The sequence below is a fragment of the Hermetia illucens genome, chromosome 1 (genome assembly GCF_905115235.1).
Source record: "Hermetia illucens chromosome 1, iHerIll2.2.curated.20191125, whole genome shotgun sequence".
Classification (NCBI taxonomy): Eukaryota; Metazoa; Arthropoda; class Insecta; order Diptera; family Stratiomyidae; genus Hermetia; species Hermetia illucens.
Window position 1 is genome coordinate 195,003,228 of NC_051849.1, and position 22,268 is coordinate 195,025,495.

Consider the following 22,268-nt stretch of genomic DNA (forward strand, 5'->3'; position numbering starts at 1 on the left):
TGAAGTAGCGGCACCAAGAATCCTTCAACTTCACCTAAATAATGCTTCCCAGCATCAACAGCCAGCTATCATAGCTAGTGTCTATATATGACATGGCAGTACTTAAGAATTATCTGAATTTAGCAGAAAAATCATGGCGAATTACTTGGCGATACCACCCAAGACACTTCTTCCAGGTTTCTGACAAAGTATGCAACCCTACATCGATTGCGGATGTCCTTATTTCGGATGTGATCATGGTGTGCCATGACACTGGTCCAACCCTACATCTTCGTACCCACTCCGCAAGACGTCGTTCATTGTCTTTGGTAGTCGGCCACCTCTCTGAACCATAGAGACCAACTGACGGAACGACGCTGTGGTAAATTTTTGATATGAGGCGTTCGCTAACGCGTTGATCATAAAGAATACTAGTTGTGGAATATCTTTTCATCCCATTCTGTTGATATATTGCTTTCCTTGGTTCTGTGATTTAGGGCTTAAAAATACACCCAAAACCTTTACTGGTTATTGACAATTTGTTCGTTAACAATTTGCGAATTTCGAAACTCTACTGCTACCGAAACATCAACAGCGCGTTGGATAGGGACTGGCCTCACATCGAAGACCGAAAACGGATTATGATCGGCTTCAAGAATGTACGCACACTCCTCGATAATGGTATCGAGGGTCCTCAGAAAGCTCGGTTTCTCCAACTCTCGTGGGAATTCCAACGACATAAACTGAACATTCTGAGCCCTAAGTTGTGGAACTCTGGAGAGTCCTTTTCTCACTTTTGTACTCTGGGAAGCCAAGTGGTAGCAGACGCGAACCTAAGGTCGGATTGTTTGTGGGAAGCTACCGCAAGGCGCACTCTCTTAACCTGGGAGCCGGTTTCTGACATGAATTTGACTGCAAGATTTCCGTTCAGGTTAAGGGACACTACAACCATACAGTGCTATGCACCAATGAACACTTCTGATATAGTGGAGAGATATGCCTTCTGCACGCAGTTCAAGAGAGGCTTCCTTAAGGTGACATTGGGATCGTAATGAGTAATCTGAATGCCAAGGTGGGCTTTGACAAGACCAAGAGTTTGAGCACAGAGCTTGCAGACGCCCGTATAATCAGTTCAGTTTCAAGCAGTAGATTAAGAAGTTGTATGATCCAGCTGCCGTTCGACAGTGGGAGAGCTATCTTGCTGATCAGATGGCAAATACACTGGGAAACTTGGTTGAAAATATCGATGAGCATTGGTTGGCCATCACAAATGCTTATTTCTCGGGTGCTACGCAGGTCGTCGGTCATGCCCCGAAGATCTGGTTGGCTGCGGAACAGTGGAAGCGGATCGATCAACGGAAGTGATTGATTGAAGTTCAATGCAGTGTGCGCTGTGACAAGAGTGTGCTATTGCGTTGGTCAGGGAAGCGGTAGATACCGTAAAACGTAATGATTTCAGAAGTGCATATCGCATCGCATCACGAAAGAACTTGCATGTGATTGCAAATCTTTCTATGTGAAGGACCTTAACGGTCGATTCCTCATTCACGATGATGATTAGGTGAAGGGGTGGAAAGAACACTTCACCAACTTTCGTAACGTATCACATCCGTTGAAGTTTCTCCTCTTGTGGATGATCATGGATCATTTTGGGACAGCACACGGAGTTCAAATTTTCGCTTCACAGGGATTATATATGGCGTATTCTACCCAGGAGGGGCATTTTGAAGAAACCGGGTAGACCTTGGCAAATGGCTCTGGAGTTGAAAAGAGGAGTAGGTACACAAAAAAAACAAGCTTCTCAGCCTGACGGGCCATCATAATCTCCCTATATGCATTACTGGGCAGAGCATCGAGGTTATTGATCAATTTGTATATCCTGGAAGCATGATTTCTGCGGGCAGTGGCCACAATGCATTATTTAGGCTAGATCCGGTTTAGCCGCTAGGTTGAGACGGTTCGGTGCTAGTGTTCCTTCTGTGTTGCTATATGGGATTAGCACATGTAAAGTGACTCCCACTGTCACTGGAAGGTTCTAAGTCTTGTGCAACACCTGTCTGCATCGCATCCTCGGAATGCCTTGGTCTGATCCTATTTCAAATGAAAAACTTGGTTGGCACACAGGCATGCTACCTTTCGGTGATATGGTCGAAAAGCGGAAGTAAGAGTGAAAATTTGCACATTGAGGAGGGTCGACAATTGCATTGCTGGCTGTGCCATACAGTGGAATGCAATCTCCCAAGATGACTGACGAGTGGGTTGGTACCTTGGCGCAAAATAATAGCGAACTAGTGTCGGAATCTCAGGAAGTCTGGTGGGAGCGTATAAGTGTGATTGATGCGCTATACCACGTTCAGATGTAAATGGCAACCATATAAATATAGGTCACAATAGGAGTTTTTGACTCAATATTTCTAGAAGGGCAGACCGGAAAACCTTCGATTTACCGTTTTCTTAATTCCCAATACCATAAAGGGAAACCGAGAGATATACTATGTCCTGTTCCTTGGAATCGCAGTGGTCGGTAGCAGACAAAGTTAAGATATCATTCGACATAAATTATATTACTTAAATTTGAATAGCACTGCGTACCCTACCCCTACCCGCTGTAAAGGTAGTGGGAGAAACACAGAATTTGCATTAAGTGGAGCAAACGCAATTTCTAAATAATATGAGCATATCGCAGAAGCTTTTTCTCAAGTGTGATATAATGTCCATAGGACAAGCGAAACAATTAATCCAAACTCTGGTCATGGAGCATATAAAGGAAGCGGTTTGCAGAACAGAAAATAATAACTCATATATAAGATCTGCCGTAGAAAATCACATTGTGAAACAAAGGTCATGGTATAATTTGCAACACCAAGAAACTGCACGTCTACAACATTTCAATCCTAGTAATCTTGGCATAAAAAGGGAATGGTTGGTTTTCGAAATAGGGTTTTTGGTAAATAAAAAAAGATTTTAGCCAAAAACTGAGTGCCTCTCTTATTCCTCTTGAGCTGTGTTCTAATAGTTTTAACAACTTACGTTAGCAAATTTAGCCACCAAGGCTCGTGGGTACTACCAAGTGGCTCTTCATCAATGAGGAATCCGAATAGAATTTATTCTATTCTTTAACATGGGGCCTGGGGCCAACCTCTCTCTCTGACAGTGAGCTGTCTCTCCTCTAGGGTGATGCGTTGCTTTCCAGGGTACAAGCTTCTCGTCTATCGAGACCGTTAGTGAGTGGTGATAGCCACAAAACGCTACGGATATAGACTGGGGAGTCGGAAAACATCTTCCCCAATCCAGGGTGTAATGCGAACCGTGCCCATTGGATAGTTTGCGGTTGGGGGTAACTGACTGTACTCGAACGAAGCCTCACTGATCTCTAGTCGCCTCAGTGAGTAAGTTTGACCGCACCGTCCCCATACTCGTGGGAATCAAATGAGTAACTCTCCAAAGATTAAGGAAACTACAACAAAACAAGCGGGACTCCGTACCGCTCACAAACTGGTTAACCAGGCGGAGGAACATCTCCGAAATACTGAAAATCAGGTGATAACACTCAAGAAGGGAGAAGTTGGGATACCAAGCAGTAGATTCAAGGTCAACATAGGTATACTGCAAGGACAACAACCAACAAACACCACTGCTCAAAAAGCAGGGACAAGCAAAAGAAAAGCTTGTCTTAAATCAAAATATCAGGCTCAGGGAGGAGACATTTCTCAGTGACGCAGGTGCTGAATGGTACCTGCGTTATTTGAAGGAAGGTTTGAAACCTTAAGAGGCCCCTAAGTAGATTCAGGGCAGAAATAAGCCATCTTTATCGGAGCCAGGAAAGTTGGAAGCAGCGGAGATTAGCCCGCATGAGGAGAATGCTCCCAATGAATCCAAACTTCAACTCAAGAGGGGATAAAACATTGGTAGGTCAGGGGTGAAGGCAGGAATCGGTTAGCCCGCCATTAGCTTTGGTAGTGCGGCCAAGGACATTCGACTGGCCATGCTGTCAAAATGTTTCCCGAGCAAATACTCACTCATGAGGGGCAGGAAACTATTGAATACCTTTTCGTCAGGCAGATGTGCAAGGGATGGACTGCGAAATTTGTGTTCACTGGGATACGCTTCCGACCAGGTCACATACTGATAGACTGAGTGGCAGATGACACTGCGGAGTGGCTTAGGACTGTAGTTTCTAAATTGTCAGGCTGGGAAGGACCAGAACGTTCACCACGTTTTGGAGATGATATACCAGTAGCACATATGCTGATAGTGTTTCTCCCGAAAGCTGGAACAATAATGACGCAAGATCTCATGGACCTCCTAACCGCTGAGAATGATTATCTCCATATGCAATTATGGAAAGTCCTCAGAAGCAAAGTGGAGGGCAAGGGTAGACTCGTCATAATCGAAGTAAATGACCGATCCGTGGAAACAATCAAACGTCGGAGTTTTCATATCAACTATCAATTTGGCAGCATATTTGCGCAGAAATTTCGGAAGCCATAAAGGCGGAGTGCATTGGATTAGTCAGGGAAGTAGACCTGCAGCCAAGTGAAGAGCAGAAGCTGGACGACCTAGAATTCTTCCAGGGCTTAGGGCGACCAGCGACGAGCTGGAAAGCGCCATGTCGTAGGAGGAGGGTGATACTCCAACAATGGAGAAAAGCTCCAATTAATAATGAAGCCAATGACCAGTACCTATATAAAACTCCATCATGCGAAAGCTGCATCTGGGTAATTGCAAAGGCAAGTTCCAAGGATACCATTGGAATAATAATGGTTCAAGAGCCCCAGGTGTACTAGGGGCAGATTCGCGGTCTGCAAGGAGAAAACATGCAGGTAATTAGGAACTCCTCTAGTGAAAAGCCAAGAGCTTGCATAATTCTTAAAATTGAAATATATATATCTTTGAAATATATATATCTTTCAGAGTTCCTGACCAGGGAACTTGTGGCTATCCAAGCCTCACTGGAAATCGAGCGGAGCACTCGAGTGGCAGCCATGGCATCGGGCTACTTCCCAGGAGACGACATCCGGGCCTGGACATTTATAGTTATTCACTCACCCGCAGCAGAAGCGATCCTTTTTTGCACAGAATAGTGACATGTGATGAAAAGTGGATATTATACGACAATCGTCGCCAATCAGCACAATGGGTAGATGCTGATGAACCACCGAAGCATATGCCGAAACCGAGCCTCCATCCGAAGAATGTAATGGTGACTGTTTGGTGGTCTATAGCTGGATTTATCTACTATTCTTTTTCGGCACTTGTAGAAACGATAAATGCACAGAAATTCTGTGCTCAACTCAAGGAAATGCACCAAAAATTTAGTATTCAACGGCCGAGATTAGTCAACAGAGACGGTGTCTTCCTTTTTACTTCACTCAACACTTTCTCGAAATACCATTTATGTATATTCTTGGTGGATGTTTTATCCATGTTCATACAAAGCTTGCTTCCCGTATTCACAAAAAGCTCCCTGCTGGTAAAGCAGGTGAGTATCTTTCCGGTTCCAAATGTGAACATAAAAAAAAAACCGAAAACCATTTTCGGTTCTTCAATATCACGATAAATAATATGAACATCGTCAATATTTGAAGGCTTTAGAACAAAAAATCTACAAGTAATAGGCAGCAGATTAAAATTTTAATATGTTCTTAAATACTTACGCCTACACACTGACCAATATAATTATTGTACCGCGAACAACAATGCTCAACCCAAACAAAGGCAACACAAAAGTTAAAAGTTCTTCAACAATAGGCACTAGAATATAATTAGTTCAAATGACACTATAGATACTGTGGAATCTCCTTTTGTTCATCGATCCACCAGTTCTACCACCAGTTGTTGTTGCAAGTTTTATACTAGAATATGGTAGTTGCGGTGGTTATACAAATGTTTTATCCTATCTTGTCTGTGTTTGCTATTCGAAATCATTTCAATCTTGCAAAGATTCAACTTGTAAATGGACATGATAATAAAACTTGCATGACTGACAAATCTGGCACCTAATCGCTCATTACGTAAATTACTTTCGTGTTGTTGATGGAGCTGTCGGATGTTGAGCATTGTCTGGATCAACACGAGACTTTGCATGTATGGAAATGATGTATAGCATCCACATATATATAAATAATATAACTAAATGTGCTACAAATTTACACTGTCTGCCTAATGGGTTTCAGTAATGACCAGCTGACTACCACGCAGATACGAGTATCTATGTTAAACTTTTCATATATTTCAATGAGCGGAAGCTATAGAGGAAGTGCTTCGATTGTCCACTACAATATTTAGACGATTTTAGGTATCTAAACAATTATCTGGTGTTATTTCAATTATATCAACATGGAAATGCCCACCTATGTCTATTTGTAGGAGTACGATGCATCACGTGTTTGGGAGTGTGTTTTAATTGTAAACATAGTGTGGGAATTGTTCAATTAGATAAATAGGTACAATTATCTGATTTGAACGCGTTGATAATGTTTATCTTTTTGCTATTTCATCGTAATTAGTTCAAGTGATTATCGCAAATATGGACAAATTGGGTATTTACCAATAAATTCAATACAATTGCTAATAATAATTTCGTTTGCCAAACAAAGCTGACAAGAATCTACACAAAACAATTCAGTAACAACTTAATATCTTGCGCCTATAAGACCAGTACGTAATTGGATTTGCCCACATCCTTGTCAAATTAATAGAATCTAGCAAATAATTTTCAACTTTTTTTACTCGTACCTTGTTGGGCTAATCATTTGCTATATATTATGAATTTCTTTCAGCATTTTTCACCTATTGGTAATCTCCTAATTTTTAATTATTAAGCAAATATGTTGTAAAGAATGTGTCCTGCTTGTTAAATATACTTCATTACTTGAAGGTGGGTGGGGATGAAAAGCACTTCCCATAGGAGGGAGGTTATAATGTAAGTCAAAAAATTATTTAGTTGCATAAAATGAGCATCCAAGATGAGTCCTGCCAACCGCGAGAGCAGAGTTATCCTGTTGTTGTTTTTTGTTTGTCCCCTGGGACCCGGCCGGCTAACAGTTGGACCTGATATTACCTACAAAGTACACCAACAAGACTGACGGAAGGTACTTAGCCACTACCCCTTATGACCAAGAAATTGTCAAACTCAAATTTATTAAGTTTGATTCTTTTTTTAATTAGTCGACATACTTACAAACACACCGCCGACGAGCTGTTGGAGGAGATGACGATCGACGGTCCGACGGGGGACTGACGAACCCCCACGCAAGCAGTTCATGCTGAGGGTAAGGCAGTAAATCTGCAACACTCGAAATGCGCCTCGGCTAATCTGCTTGTCTTCATTCTAGAGGAAGACATCGACATCGCACTAATACAGGAGCCCTGGGTAGGAGCATGCATTCTCGCGAGCAAGAATCTGCACGCTTTTCTGTGTTCCAGCGACCTAGTCGTGGTCAAGTTGGAACAGGCGGGGGCAGTGAACATGTATATTTCCTCCCCTTAAAACTACAACATCTGACGAACACCATAGCAACAAAGAAACCCAACCAGCTGATAGGCTGCGACCCTAATGCAAGGCGTACGCTTTGGGGCATCTCCGAAATTAACGAAAGAGGTGAGTCATTCTTTTATTTTATTATTACTTCAAACCTATCGGTGTGTAACGGGGGCAGTACACCAACCTTCAATTTCCCCTGCTCGGAGAACTGTGACGGTTGGGTTGATGTCACCCTAATAACCGACAATGGGATTCTTATCTAACTGATCACAGTTGGATAGTTTTCAGTCTAGATCTCACCGCAGAGGTCTCCAAACCCTTTAGATACCCCAGAAGGATCGACTGGAGACTGGTCAGGTAATTAAGAACAAACTCTCCGGTGCGGAAATTAGTAAGATTGGCACAAAAGACGAACTGGAGTCAAAGATCGGGGCTTTAGAAAAGGCATTCGATACCGCCTTTAAAGTCTTGTGCCCTACTAAGTATAGCAAAAAGACTCTGCCACGTGATGGAATGAAGATTTCTCTAGCTCAGGAAGCTGACCAGAGAAATCTTCAACATCTGCTACAAGCAAAAATACTAGCAGCCATACAAGGACTGCCTGAAGAAGTACAAGCCGGCCGTCAGGACGGCCAAGAGGCGGTCTTAGTTGGGCTATTGTCAGAACATCGAAAGCACCAGTGAATCCGCGAGGCTCAGTAAGATTCTCTCCAAGGAACATAAGACCCCATCTCTTCTTAAAAAGTCGGAAGGCTCCTTGACGGAATTTTCTAGCGAAACCCTAGAGCTGCTGGCTCAAACGCACTTTCCCGTCTGCGAGGAGGACTGTGAGTCAGAACCTTGCTTGGAGGGTTGGCGGCAACCCCAGCTGTCCGAGATTATCAAATCGGTAATTACCGAGGATAGGATAGGGGCTATTAACAGCTTCTCCACATACAAATCTGCAGGCCCAGATGGCATAATGCCAATCATGCTACAGAAGCAGGAGGGAAGGGCTGTTCTGTGGCTTGTTGAAATTTACCGGAGCTGCATCTCTTTAGGATACGTACCGCACTCCTGGAGGCGCGCACGAGTGGTTTTCATACCGAAAGCGGGCAGGCGCGGTCATGAGTCCGCGAAGGATTTTCGACCAATCAGCCAGCCCTCTTTCGTGCTGGAAACCCTAGAGCGTATCCTGGACATTCACTTAAGGACGATTATGGGAAGAAGTCCCAGCCTCATCATCATCAACGGTGCAACAACCAGTATCCGGTCTAGGCCTGCCTTAATAAGGAACTCCAGACATCCCGGTTTTGCGCCGAGGTCCACCAATTCGATATACCTAGAAGCTCTCTGGCGTCCTGATCTACGCCATCGCTCCATCTCAGGCAGGGTTTGCCTCGTCTTCTACCATAGATCATCCTCATCCATACGGATTAAGTGACCCACCCACCGTAACCTATTCGTCGTTATGTAGGCTACGGAATCGTCCATCCTCATGTAGGGAGCTAAAAATTCTTCGGAGTATTCATCTCTAGAACGCGGCTAAGAGTTCGCAATTCTTCTTGTTAGTCCCAGCATGCCTACCTCAAACGAAAATCCTCTGAAACCGCCCTCCACGAGGTAATTATCACGGTTAAGCGGTCGCTGTAGTACAAGCAATATATCCTAGCTGCCTTCTTGGATATAGAGGGAGCTTTTAACAATGTCACTACCAATGCCATCAAGAAAGCTTTGACCGGTATTCGATTGGAGGGGTATCGGATTATATCCATGCTAATCGCAATCACTTGACTTGAATAGAAGCACGCCCGAGGGTGGCGCCATCTCACCGGTGCTCTGGTTAATAGTAATGGACAAAATTTTACGTACATTGGATAGCAGCGGGGTGAAGGTGGTGGCGTATGCCGACGACTTGGTGACATTAGTATCAGGGATGTTTCTGTCCATTATGAGCGACTTCATCGAAGGAGCGTTGCGAAAGTTATGCCTGTGGGCCACAAGATGCGGACTCAGCATAAACCCAACAAAAAGACAACTGATGATATTCACCACCAAGACAAGGATACCCGAATTCCATCTACCACGGCTGAATGAACAAATATTGGTTCTTTCCTCTAATGTAAAGTATCTGGGTGTAATCTCCAATCCAAATCTCAATTGGAGATTGAACATAGAACTGAGGGTTAAGAAGTTATAGCGTGAGGCCTATTTTCAGGTGAAAGACATTGTGTTTTATAAGAAAAGAATCCCAAGAAAAGCGTTTAGAAAAACGCTGGATTGGTTGTATCGCTATGGAAGCCAACTATCTTGATGAATAAAGCCGAATTTTGCAGAATGAAAAATGCTTTTTATTGGTTAGTCTCGGGACTTTATGGCCCATATAATCGTACCAAATTTTATACTTTTAGGATGAACTTAAGGAGAGCAAATTTGCAACATACTATTGCTAAAATTATTTAAGTAGATATCGGGATGGGATGCATTTTGTGGCCTAGGCTTCGTATGGCTTCACCATTGTGATTTTTTTTTATAGGTTCTGAGAGCGAGACTTATTACACTTTGGAAGGCACATTTTGGGCCGTCTCTCCCCTATATTTTACACGATGTCAAAAATATCAATAAATTCGAAAAGTGCTAATTGAGCCCTTTTATTTGATACCCCACACGACCATACTCTGTGAAAAAATGCACACCGCCTTTTTTTAAAGTTTTAAGTAAAGTATTGATTTTGAAGATAAATGATAAAGATCAAACTGAGGAAGGGGGCAGTTGGTCCCCGAAATGACGTATTTGTATCTTCTAAACCAATCTTTAACTGACTGAAAAGGATTTTCATATACATTTTTCAGTAGAAAGAATACATAGTTCCAAATGAAGAAAAGGAGGAAATAAGGACAATGAATGAAGACTTGTTTAATTTGTACAACTATAGAAACTTTACTCTGACAAGAACAGTCCTCTCAATCAAATTTTAGCTCCTCTCACGCATCTAGATAAACCAAGGAAGGAACCAAAATAAAGTAGGGCGAAACAATCATAAACCTTATCGAAAATATCTGAAAGCCTGTAAATAGAAGCTCCGAGAATTCACTTCAAAAAACCTGAATTGAACAAGTTTATTCAGACAGGTTCCTTTAAGTATGTTGTTAGAAGCCTTATGAAAATATGTTCCCTTGCGCGGTGCACAGCAAAAATTCCGCTTTAACGGTCTGACATTCCTTCACCAAGAATTTCGTCTGCTAGCGAGAATCAATCAATCTTGCCTTTCAGAACAATCTTGACAGTGACACTTGTCTTTAAGAGGGTTAAGTCTACCACTTGGAAGAAATGGACTCATTTAGTGGCTTATTTGCACTTAAAATTCTTTATGGGGGAGCAGTCGATGTCTCATAGTAATGACCTGAACTATAATGTCCCACATTCCCCACCTTCTATATGTCCCACATCAAAAACTATAACCCTGAATTTAATCTTTAAGCTTTCAGCACTGCATTCCTGAAGATTTTTGAGCATGGTTTTCATGTTGAAAATGGACAGGCGCTCCCCTTGAGTCCACGGAGGACTGTTGTCCAGTCAGCCTAACCACTTTCATGTTAAGGTACTACTTTACATTAGAAGGCCATTAGAAAAGTCAATTTTAATGATTTTTGGTCGAGCTCTTTAATTAAATATATTAAATATGCAACTTTTGCCAATTAATCTATCCCTTGAGAGTACAAAAAAATATTTTTTAACTCTTACCATTTAGCTTAGAAAGGGAGCCAAAGTTGACGCCTCAAAATGTAGCATATCGTTTAACCGATAGCTAGTCTTAACTTTAGCAAATCTCGAACAGAAAATTGAAAGTGAAGTTGAAAGTGTCCCACACTGGGGTCTTTATAGGGCATTCGTGCTCAAAACTTCAAAACCATTTTTTTCGTGTTAGAACCTTATTGTAAATAATAAATAATGGGATAAAAGCGTGGATAAACTATAAAAAGACGTAATTTCGCATTATATATGTGTATTTAATATAAAACGCAAAAATTTGAAACCATAAATGTGAATAACCTGAGAACATTTAGCATATTTTCAAATCTTGGTTCAATTGTGAAATATAGTATTCTGTTAAGGGAAAGTCGCACGGCGTCCTTGAATAAATATTAAGATAAGGATCATTTCAATAGAAAATTATTATAATCAAAAAAAAAAAAAATAGGAATGTACATTTATTTGCATTTGATTCATTTTATAGCCAATAACAAAATTTGGAATCTGATTAGGTGGGCTCATCAGAATCCGTGATTTGAAGGTCTTGTACTGACGTTGAAACTGAATTATCCAAATCCACCAATAACATATCACAAACCTCCCTATCGAATGATTTCCTCTTTGGAGTTGCTAGTTTTTGTAGGTTAGTAATCAAGGGGTCAGAAGAAATTAAGAGTTTATTGAAAGTGTCTGTAATATTGTGAAGCCTTCAAGTCTTTTGGCTAAAATGTTCCCTGTAGGCCTTAAAATCTTTGTTAGGGGTTTCCTGTGCTTCCTCGTTAAGCTGTCCTATTGGTAACAATGCGTGCGAAATAATTTTTGGGCCGTGAATTAAAATCGTATGCACAGTCGGACTTATATTGTTCCATGGATATAATCGTATGTCTAATTTGGCCGTTTCTAAACAATAAATTTATTTATATTGAAACCACTTGAAATTATTTGTAGAATCATGTAAAATCGTCTAATAAGATCTTTATCAACTCCAGAAATAGTTGCGGATTCTTCAAAATTTTCAAAAAACTTCCTGGCTACAATCCCATCATGACTGCTACCGTATCCAGAGTTTTATTCATCGATTATTAGCGACATTTTTTTTCCTAAATGTTCCTTGAAGAATTTTCTTTTTTGTTGTTCTGAACAATATCTATGGTTTCTTTTGTGATTCGCCAAGATTTAATGGCTAACTTATATGCTAGTTGCAGTAAAAATTCACTGAAATACCAAACGGCAAGAAGCCATCATCGACACTTCTGGATAAGATTTGTTGTCAGTTGTTAGAATTTTTAGACATGGTCCGCATAAATAGCATCGCAGAGAAGATTTAGTTTCATTGAAGGCAATGCATTGGCGTCTACCATCGTGAATATGTGCCACAGAGAGTTCTTTATTATCGGATCTAAACTTTTTGAGCTGACAGTAGCCGACAGGCAGTACGGTCTAAAATTGATTGTAATGATACCTCAGCTTCACTTTCTTTTAATGAAATGTTTCCTGGCTAACATTTTAATTTTTCATTTTGGACAAGTTTGTAAGGTGGGAATATTTGCTTTGCATAACTTCGGATTACGTTATATTATTGGAAAAATATTTCGCACATTTTCATTCTTGTGATTTTCTTTCTTGTGAATTTGAGTGCAAATCGTCTAAAATAGAGCAAAAACGCTGCATAAACTTTTCTCACTAAATTTATTTTTTTCAATTTTTAAATTTTGCGCAAGTGAATTTCACTTTTCCTTTCACATTTAATTTATTTGGACCTTCTATTGTAACACTACATTGGCGGATTTGAAATCCCCTTGCGCGAAATTGAAATATTCACATTCAAAAATAAAATTGACTGGTCAGAATGCAAATTTCTCCCTAATTTCGTCATTAAAATTGGTTTTTTGTATTTTAATATATTACATACCATTACTAGAACTCGCCATAGTAATTTGGAGCAGAACTTGTGAAAGATAAGAAACTGACGAATATTTGCTTTTGCTACTTCGAATATATGTAATAATTAAATCTAATACCAGTGGGAAATAATAAGGGCTAAAAATGGTGAAAGTAAATAATTGAGACTAAACCTCTTTACTTGATGATTTGCCGAAATGTTTGCATTGTTTCAGTCATATAATAAATTCAAAATAACGTCAAATTAAAATTGAGGTTTTGAGCGCTACTTCCGAAGAAAAGGCCCCAGTGTGTGTCCCTTGCGTAAAATTCGAGACCTGTTACACTTTTTGGGGGTCATATTTTGAGCCCTCACTCCCCCTTGTTTCACCCAATATCAAATATGGAACCAGTTTCGAAAAGTACTAATTGAGCCCTTTCATTTGATACCCCACTGGCCACACTTTATAAAAGAAAAATTTTGCACCCTCCATTCACATGTATGAGGAGGCCCCTTTAACTTGACACAAAATGGCGCCACTTGCTGCATGTAAAGGGAACCACAGATCACATGCCACCAATTTTCATTACAATGGGACTAGCCGTTTCCAATTAAATCGAGTGTGACAGACAGACAGACAGACGGACAGACATCGACTCGATTCTGTGATTTTGTGTAAACACAAAACCTTAAAAAAATGATAAAGAAAAAGATGACGGAACTTTGAAAAAAGGTTTGAAAAGTCGATCCTTTTCATTCGTTTTCTGCACGCCAAAATTTTTTTCGATCTTTTGGTTTGGTGAGTCCTGAGACCCTGAAACTAAATTTCCGCCTAAATGGCCGAAAAAGAAGTCGGATACCGGAAGCTGGACGCTTCAGGTATAAAGGTATTGTGTTCATTTTGTGTGAAAAATTCCTTATTCACAATTCGCATATATTCGCGTATATTCGAAATATTCCTTGATATATGTATGTACTTCAACTCCGCCGTTCATATGAGTTCACTTTTTATGATGTTGACGTCATACATTTTTAAGTCACGTGAAATACACAATGTGTGTAACAGACGGACAGGCAGATAGACAGCGAATCGATTCTAATAAGGTTTTTAACCTTAAAGACGTTATTTCAAGGAAAACGCATTTAATTTTTTTTTGTGTTTTATTTGTCGAATATTTTCGAACCGAGAGTGATTTGTCTGCTGTCCTTGGGGCATGAAAAAGTAGGCTTACATATAAGTCAATGAATAGAAGAGATCCCTATATTAGGAATCGAGGGTATACAATCATGGCCACGGAATTACGAGAGGACCTGTGAAGATCCGAAAACCCGCTCACGCTTAAAAGTGCTTTACACTATTTTAACATTCGAATTTGCCCAAAATATGTTAATAGGTCATTTTCAAAGATATAAGGAGTTAAAAAAATCTCTAAATCTCAGTGCGTCTAGGTCAAATGTAAATCTACAGGGATCGCTCTCACAAAGCAACTAGCATAAATGAGCGGTTATTGCACTATAGCCAACTTGTCTTAACCGTCGTTCTGATACTGAGGAAGCATTCAGCAGCCATCAGGAAAGTTGTAACCAGGACAGACCTGTTTTAGACCACATGGTTAGTTTTTCTGTTTGGCATGGGTCAGAATAGCAAAATTATGGTAAACTGATAATTTATGGCAGTGGCTGATGGAATGGACTGGTTAGAGTAATGACAGGGTAAGTTTAGTGTGCTGAATGAATGTATTGTTCGAATTGTTCGAATATTTAAATGTAAGCGACAAAAACTTTTTTTTTTCGTGTTTACACAAAACCTTATTAAAATCGATTTACGGTCTACACAACGTCTCGGTTAGTACTTTTCGAAGCTGTCTGTCAAATAATATATGCATATATTACGTGCGACATACTAATGGGACAAATGCACACTCAAATCTCTTTATAAAAGAAATACACAAAACCTTTCATACCTGAAGCGTCTAGCTTCCGGTTTCCTGACTTGTTGTCATCTTGTTTATAGTTTCTCATCAGTCAATTTTTGGTGGGCTTAACTTATGTCAGACCGAAAGAAAACTGATTTTACGTAATCGATGGTATATATACTAAGAACCAGGATAATTCAATCTGGGCTGAGAAATCTCGACTTGCTTTACCTAGAGCCAGGCTACGGACACTAGATAAATAATTGTTTGGCTCCATCAAAGAAATTCCTGGTTATAGGGGAAGGAAGTTATTTTCCTTCATAAACACCTTGCACAGGATCTAAAAATCTAGCCTGACTAGCTGTCACTCCCCTTTTCCTCCCCAAGGCAGTCACGGTCTTAACAATTTGCGGAATTAAAATGGCATACCATAGCGCTACTCGAACTTTTTGAGAGCAGTCACTAATACTTAACCTATCCGTGAGGAAATATTTATATCTTTATTGGTTTCTATATGACACTTAATGTTTGTTATAAAATCTGGAAATATTAGCCTTAAATTCCAAAAAAGTGTATGTCAATAAAATTATTTAAAAAGTTCAAAAGAAAAATGTCATCACATTAGAAATGCAAATTGATTAATCCATTTTTTTCAAAATTGTTTTATATTGCCCCTTTTGCCGAATCGAATACAGAATAGTAAGGCACGACTCCTTGAAGATGATTTTCACACGACCGAAACACAATTTTCCTTCCACCGAAATTTCTGTAAAACTCAAAAAATACTAAACAATGTTAAATCTAAACTGTTTTCATTTAAAAAATTTCCAAAGTTCTGTTCAGGTTTTCTATATTTTTCGACTCTTTGAAGGAGCAAGATTTGCTAAATACTATTTCCAGCGCTACAATATTGCTACTTATATTGTAGAAAATTTTTGAATATACCAAAAGGTAATTTGTTATCAATCTTCAATCATTCAACTAGCACTATATTTTAGAAGATATCTGAATGAAAATTAGTTTTATAAAAACATTTCAAATATTCCAAATTACTTTTCACGCATAATTAATTTCCTATAAAATATGTCCTAAGTGTCATTGTGCGCTTTTGTCGATTGAAGATTCAAGCGTGGGTTCGGAGCCTTTCAAAATCATTCTCAAAGAATACACCTCACATTTTTAATCATAATATTTACTACACCCTCATGCGTACTTTACTATTTGCAAAAAACAGATTGATCATTCATTCTTAGAAAATATTTCAGAATTGGTTTACATCACTATCATTCTCGACATTTTTAGTGAGACTATTTTTAGAATATTTTGAGCCAGTCCTGTATGAAGTATACACAATTTTCTCGTATATTGAAGTTTTCATACATACGTTCTATTGTGTGTTTCCTTATAAAGTATTTCCTTAGGAAAACATATCGGAGAAACTTGATAACTCTTAGTGCAGGTGAATACATGTGGGTGATTCGGGGGTAAGGACTCCAGCGAAAAATGTCGAATAATCCGAAATTCAATCTATAATCTCTGGTACTGAAGAAGTTCAATGTACCAAGCGAACCATTCCGAATGTATGATATAAGACCCACATGTGGACGCTTATTCAAGCATGTAATGAATTGTGCACAACTCGCCCATATATCTGGAAGGCTTCAGTTCAGTACATAAGATTAAATTTCATCGACATCCCCCACAATGAGAAACTTCACTAATTATTTCCGCAACTGGGATGCAAATGCATTTTCACCACATTCTACTCCTTTCGCATTGTACTCGACAAACAACCCTTGAAGGAGGGGTGAGTGTAGCTCCCAAACGATCCCTAACTAGGTTACTGGAGCGATTTTCCTTGGGCGACTGCTTTGTTTACACACTTGGGTACAAGAGACTGCCTTGCACAGAAAATGTGGAATTGATGCAACATTGTGATTGTGATGGAGGAAGCATAGAAATAAAATGGCTTTTGTACGTAAAAATACGAATATACACTACCGCATATCTCCAAGACATGTTTTCTGAAGAGGTTGTGTTGTTCGACTGCTTCACGCTCCAATAATTACACGTGCTGTTTGTAAACAAGCAAAACTATTCACACAATTCGCTCGATGCGGATATTAAAATATCTTTTTGTAATTTGCTACTATATCACAGATTCTTTACTTGCTATTGAGCTTTTGTGAATTATCGCGGATAAACTAGGAATCACGCCGTGTACTTGTCGCCTAAATGAAAATGCCGTGCCTACTAACGCGAAGTGTTCAAGTAAAAATAATTTGTATGAGAACAGTCCGCTTTTCCGAATCGCACGGTAGGCTATTAACGACTGTCGAGGAAAATTCGCATTTTGCCGTTTGAATGAAAGCGAAAAATATATATTTTTTCGAATTTGATTCACGCGAATAGCATTCGTGCGCAATTGTGTTGGTTAGCTGGTTTATAGCTACCTCATCAAGAGTAAATTGTAGCTGCTATGCTTGTTAGGGTTGTAAGTTGTATCTTTAAGATATTGGTATTTTTATCGATGCATGAGATTTACATGGTCGGGAAGAATAGCTACTAAAAATTTTGTTTATTCGTAATATTATAAATTTATAGCCTGTAAAAGTCGCAATATTAAAAACAGCAACTGACCTCTTAAAACAGGACAATTTTCTCAACAAGGAATCGATATAAAAAATTGTTTTCATTCATGACTATTCCTTTTTAGTATGGATTCATGTTTTAAAAACATTAAATCAATGTGGGCCGAATTTGCATAATTGAAATATCAACTACAAAGTTAAACTTGTAAATTGCAGATTTAACTTTTATCATGGCCTATTTTTGAAAGGGGTAATCCTTTTTCTGATTTGTATGATAATTTTGTTTGTTTAAATTATTTCTTTACTTTTTGGTTCGTTTTTACTTCTCCGATATGTAATGGTTTCTTTTTTTCTTTCAGATTTGGTATCCGCTGGCTCCAAAATTAAGATATTTTTAACTCTCTTTCAGATAATATGTAATAAGACTAAAGCTCTTAAACGAAAAATTTTTGCACGGTTTCAGACAATACGCAAATATCCTTCTTCTTTTTCTCCAGCCTTTTTCCCATTTATAAGGGGGTCGGCTCGTCGTGATCGGTTTCGCCATTTGGCTCTGTCGAATGCCTGATCTGGGTGCAATCTTGAGGCTTTTAAGGGGGTCATCCCGTGTGAAGGCCGTTTTTTTTTTGCCATTTTTAAAAATTTTTTGTGAAAAACTGGATAAAGATACAAATACCAATTTTTCATCATAGATTTATTATTATCTTGAGCATGCATAGTAATTCTTCCAGCCCGATCGCATAGTTCGTTATTGAAATACAGAGCAATTTATACACCCATCTCCCAAAAAAAGGTGTTTTTCTGCTGTCACGCTAGAGGGCACTACGATCATCTTAAAGAAAAAAAGTAAACGGCATTTTAACGTACAGACTTAACTACAGTCCGCAAACTAGGATTATTAAAAAATATTAAAAATAAAATTTTTGGTGCTTTGTTAAACTTTTTTTTTGAATTTTGGTGTTTTATTACGCCTTCTTTAATGAATAAAAAAAAACTACTGAATAAATCGCAATTATCCTAGTTTGCGGACCGTGGAAATATGTTCTGAATAAGTCCTGAAAATTTCAAAGAATTTGGTTGGATAGATTTTGGTTTACGGTGTCAGCCGATTTTCAACATGCAGTTTCGAGAAAAACGCATGTAAAAAGTAACTGACGATTAATCTGCTATACCTAGTCCTTAAAACCTTAGGTTTCTTGAAGGAACACATGCACAGCCTTGGCTTCAATTCCTGTTTTTTTAACGAAGTCATTTGAATTGTTTTCCTATCAACTTATTGGCGGCTTAAAAAATTCAGAGCTTAGGGGTAGAAGTTGAGGTTGATCAGTCCAGGAGATAGTGAGAAAGGGAGGGCCCTCCTTATTAATTCCGATAAAAAGAGGGTATGCAAGAGAATAGTGGGGGGGGGGGGGGGTCCCACACTCTAACGCCGTAAAGTAAACTTGCGCCGGCGCGCCCCAAAGTGAAACTATTGTTGTGTCAAAATGGTAGAGTTTAACTTTGAACCCCAAGCGAGAGATTTCCACTCTTTAGTCCGTTGGAAAATTGAAGCGTACAACGCCCCCCTCCCACTTTAAAAAATTCTGGTGCTTCAAATGAGGGGTATTTTTATTTCGATATCCTGATGGTAAAGTTTGATTTGTTAGCGAGACTCTCAGAAGGGGGGGGGGGTAAAGTGGACATGTATGAGGAAGAAAAGCGTACGTCTTTGTACCCCCTTATAAAAGCCAACAACGGTCTCTACTTCTTAAAAAGTTACGGCACTCCGAAAGGGGTATTTTCGTATTATAATATTATAAATAAACTAGTTGGTAGAGCAATCATCGTCGCAATGTGCCAAGGTGGTTACAAAGGGAGGCCCCCATTTGTGGCACCATAACTTTTGAAGAAGTAGTGACCGTTGTTGGTTGGAGGTGAACGCTGCGATATCTCAGTAGCATTCAAGAGAAAGTATTTCCCGCTTCTCTTCCATAACCTCCTTCATCCCTGCAGGCGGAGAATTCAAAATTAGACGTTGCGGTTTTGAAAGGAAAAAAGGAAAGGAAAGGAAAATAATACGGAATAAAATGAATAGCAAAATCAAATAAACCAACATTCGGATATCAGATGACACCTAAATAACTGAAATAATAAGAAATTCAATCAAGCTATCTGTAAACTGCAAACTGTCTTCGGAACCACTCATGAGTCAATGAGCAAAAAGGAGCCTTTTAAGGCCTTCAGCAAACCAGAAATTTCTTCTGCTCTTTCGGTTCAGGTACTTTGAAAGTGTATGGCTTGCTGGGAGATACGGTTACCACACTATCGTTCAAATTCTGGTGGCGTGGGAGGACATGATGAACAAAATTCGCGGTAGAGATAGCTTCGCAATCTAAGTGAAAAATTTTCCTCAAAAAATTTACACGTACCTTTTTTCTGCGAAGCGTACTTCTCGCGGAAGTGTACTCTACACGGAAAACAAATTGTTACGAAGTCACAGCTGGAGCATCGGACTGGACTGATAACACAACGACGAACGCGACAAGGACAAAAGAATAACGATTTGCGCATTTTCTTATGGAACGTGGCGCTCTCTATACAGAGATGGAGCTGCCAAGCAGCTAACCGATACCCTGTCCCAATATAGGGCTGATGTAACAGCGTTGAAGGAGATGCGTCGGACAGAGACCGGTTTCCTGGAGAAGAGTCGCAACACTATATATTATTCTGGCCATCCAGTAAACCATGTACTGATTCGACGAATCAGTTGAGCTTACTCATGAAGCCTGCCCAAGTATGATATCAAAATTATACTTGGAGTTTTTAACAGTCAAGTAGGGATGGAGCCCGTATTCAGTTCAGATAGGGATATCAATGATAACGGACTGCGGATTATGCAATTAGCAGTATCGCACGAAATGTTTGTTGGAATACCTGGTTTGCGCGAAAAGCGGTCCACAATCAGACGTGGGTCCCTTCAGCTGGGACCACTTTCAATCAAATTGACCACGTGCTGATTGAACCCCGCCACCTCTCAGGCTTGATGAATCTAAAAACAATTGAGGGGGGGCAATATAGACTCCGATCACTATCTCGTTGCAGACCAAACGGCTGGTTTGACGATGAATTTAAGCGACCAAAAGAACGGAAGAATGCCGCATACAGAGTAAGGTCGCATTCTCAAAGAACGCGGGCACGCGCAGAGACTTATCATGAACTTTGTCGAACGGAGAAGCGACTTGACAGACGAAAAAAGGCAGCCTGGGACAACAAGACTGTGAACTCGAAAAGTACAGGGTGCAACCGTATCAAGCGCGCAAGTTTTACCAACTAGTCAGGAGGATGAAGCCACACATACACACATCCTGATGCTCGTCTTGCCGAGACAAAGAGTGAAATCTGATTTGCGACAGAATGGCATATTGGAGCGATGGGTTGAGTATTTTGATGAACACGTCAACAACCAAAATATCAGCGAGTTGGAGGTCCCGCCAACTGAAGACGACGGACAAATGCGGGCATCACCAAGTACAAAAGAAATAGTCCATGCAATTCATGAATTACAGTCGAATTAATTAAATATGGAGGGGACCAATTACACCACTCGGTTCATCAACTGATGCTCAAAGTATAGGAGAGCGAATCAATGCCTGACGATTGGCAACAAGGTATTATCTGTCCAATACATAAAAAGGGGGATATCACCTAGTGCAGCAATTATAGAGGTATCACGTTGCTGAGTACCCTCTATAAGATATTCTCCGCTATCTTGCTAGGCTGAATAACCCCATATGCCTAGAACATTATTGACCCATATCACAGAGGCTTCACTCCAGGTAAATCAGCAACAGATTAGATTTTCTCTGTGGGACAAGTGACGAAAAACTGTTGGAAAATGGTCATCAGTTGCAGCATCTTTTTATCAACTTTAAAGCCGTCTATGATAGCATAACCAGAGAAAAATGGTTCACGGCCGTGGGAGAATTCGGTATCCCGAAGAAATTAATAAGACTGAGTATACTGACCCTGACCAATGTGCGAGGCCAGATAAAAGCAGCAGGATCATTTTCGAGATCATTCAACATCAACACCTGACCATGGAGGATGTGATTCACGATGCAGACGTAAATGCGAGAGGCACCATGCTGACCTACGCTGACGATATAAACATTATGGGAAGAACAAACCGATATACAGTCTGTCTTCATCCAGATCGAGCAGACGGTGCGAGATCTTGGCCTGCACATAAATGAAGGCAAGACGAAGTACAAGGTTAGAACGTTAGCGCCAAAACCAAAACCGTAAGAACGAACAACATCGAATCGCACTGGTCAAACGAAAACAATGAAGATAGGAGACTACAACTTTGAGACCGTTGGAAATTTCTCCTATCTAGGGTCGAAAATAACAACCCATAACAGCTACAACGATGACATCTGCGCACGGTTGTTGACAGCCAACAGAGCCTATTTCAGCTTACAACAACTGTTTCGCTCGAAACGTCTCACCTTAGGGTCAAAGCTCTTACTGTACAAGACAATGATCATGGCAATCCTCATGTACTCCTCAGAAACCTGGGTTCTTAGCAAGAAAAATTGCGAACTTTTGGCCGTTTTCGAGAGAAGAATCCTCCGAACAATTTTTAACCCACTACATGAGATGACGATTCCGTAGCCCACGTAACGACGAAATCTATGTACAAT

At 40.0% G+C, this 22,268-nt stretch overlaps 1 protein-coding gene across 5 annotated transcripts in view; it reads right to left on the reverse strand.

Annotated features, from left to right (window-relative positions):
- LOC119656724 (dual specificity protein phosphatase 13) overlaps window positions 1-22,268 on the reverse strand; it is a 111,009-nt gene that overhangs the window by 57,641 nt on the left and 31,100 nt on the right. Inside the window, exon 1 of one of the 5 annotated variants that reach the window (XM_038063256.1) lies at window positions 16,997-17,342. The exons of 2 other annotated variants lie outside the window; for them this stretch is intronic. In XM_038063256.1, coding sequence (XP_037919184.1) covers window positions 16,997-17,014 — 18 coding nt within the window. In that variant the 5' untranslated portion in view covers window positions 17,015-17,342. Of the gene's footprint in view, window positions 1-5,636; window positions 5,794-16,996; window positions 17,344-22,268 lie in introns of those variants that run through there. 2 more of the 5 variants (XM_038063266.1, XM_038063291.1) reach the window with 2 other exon arrangements.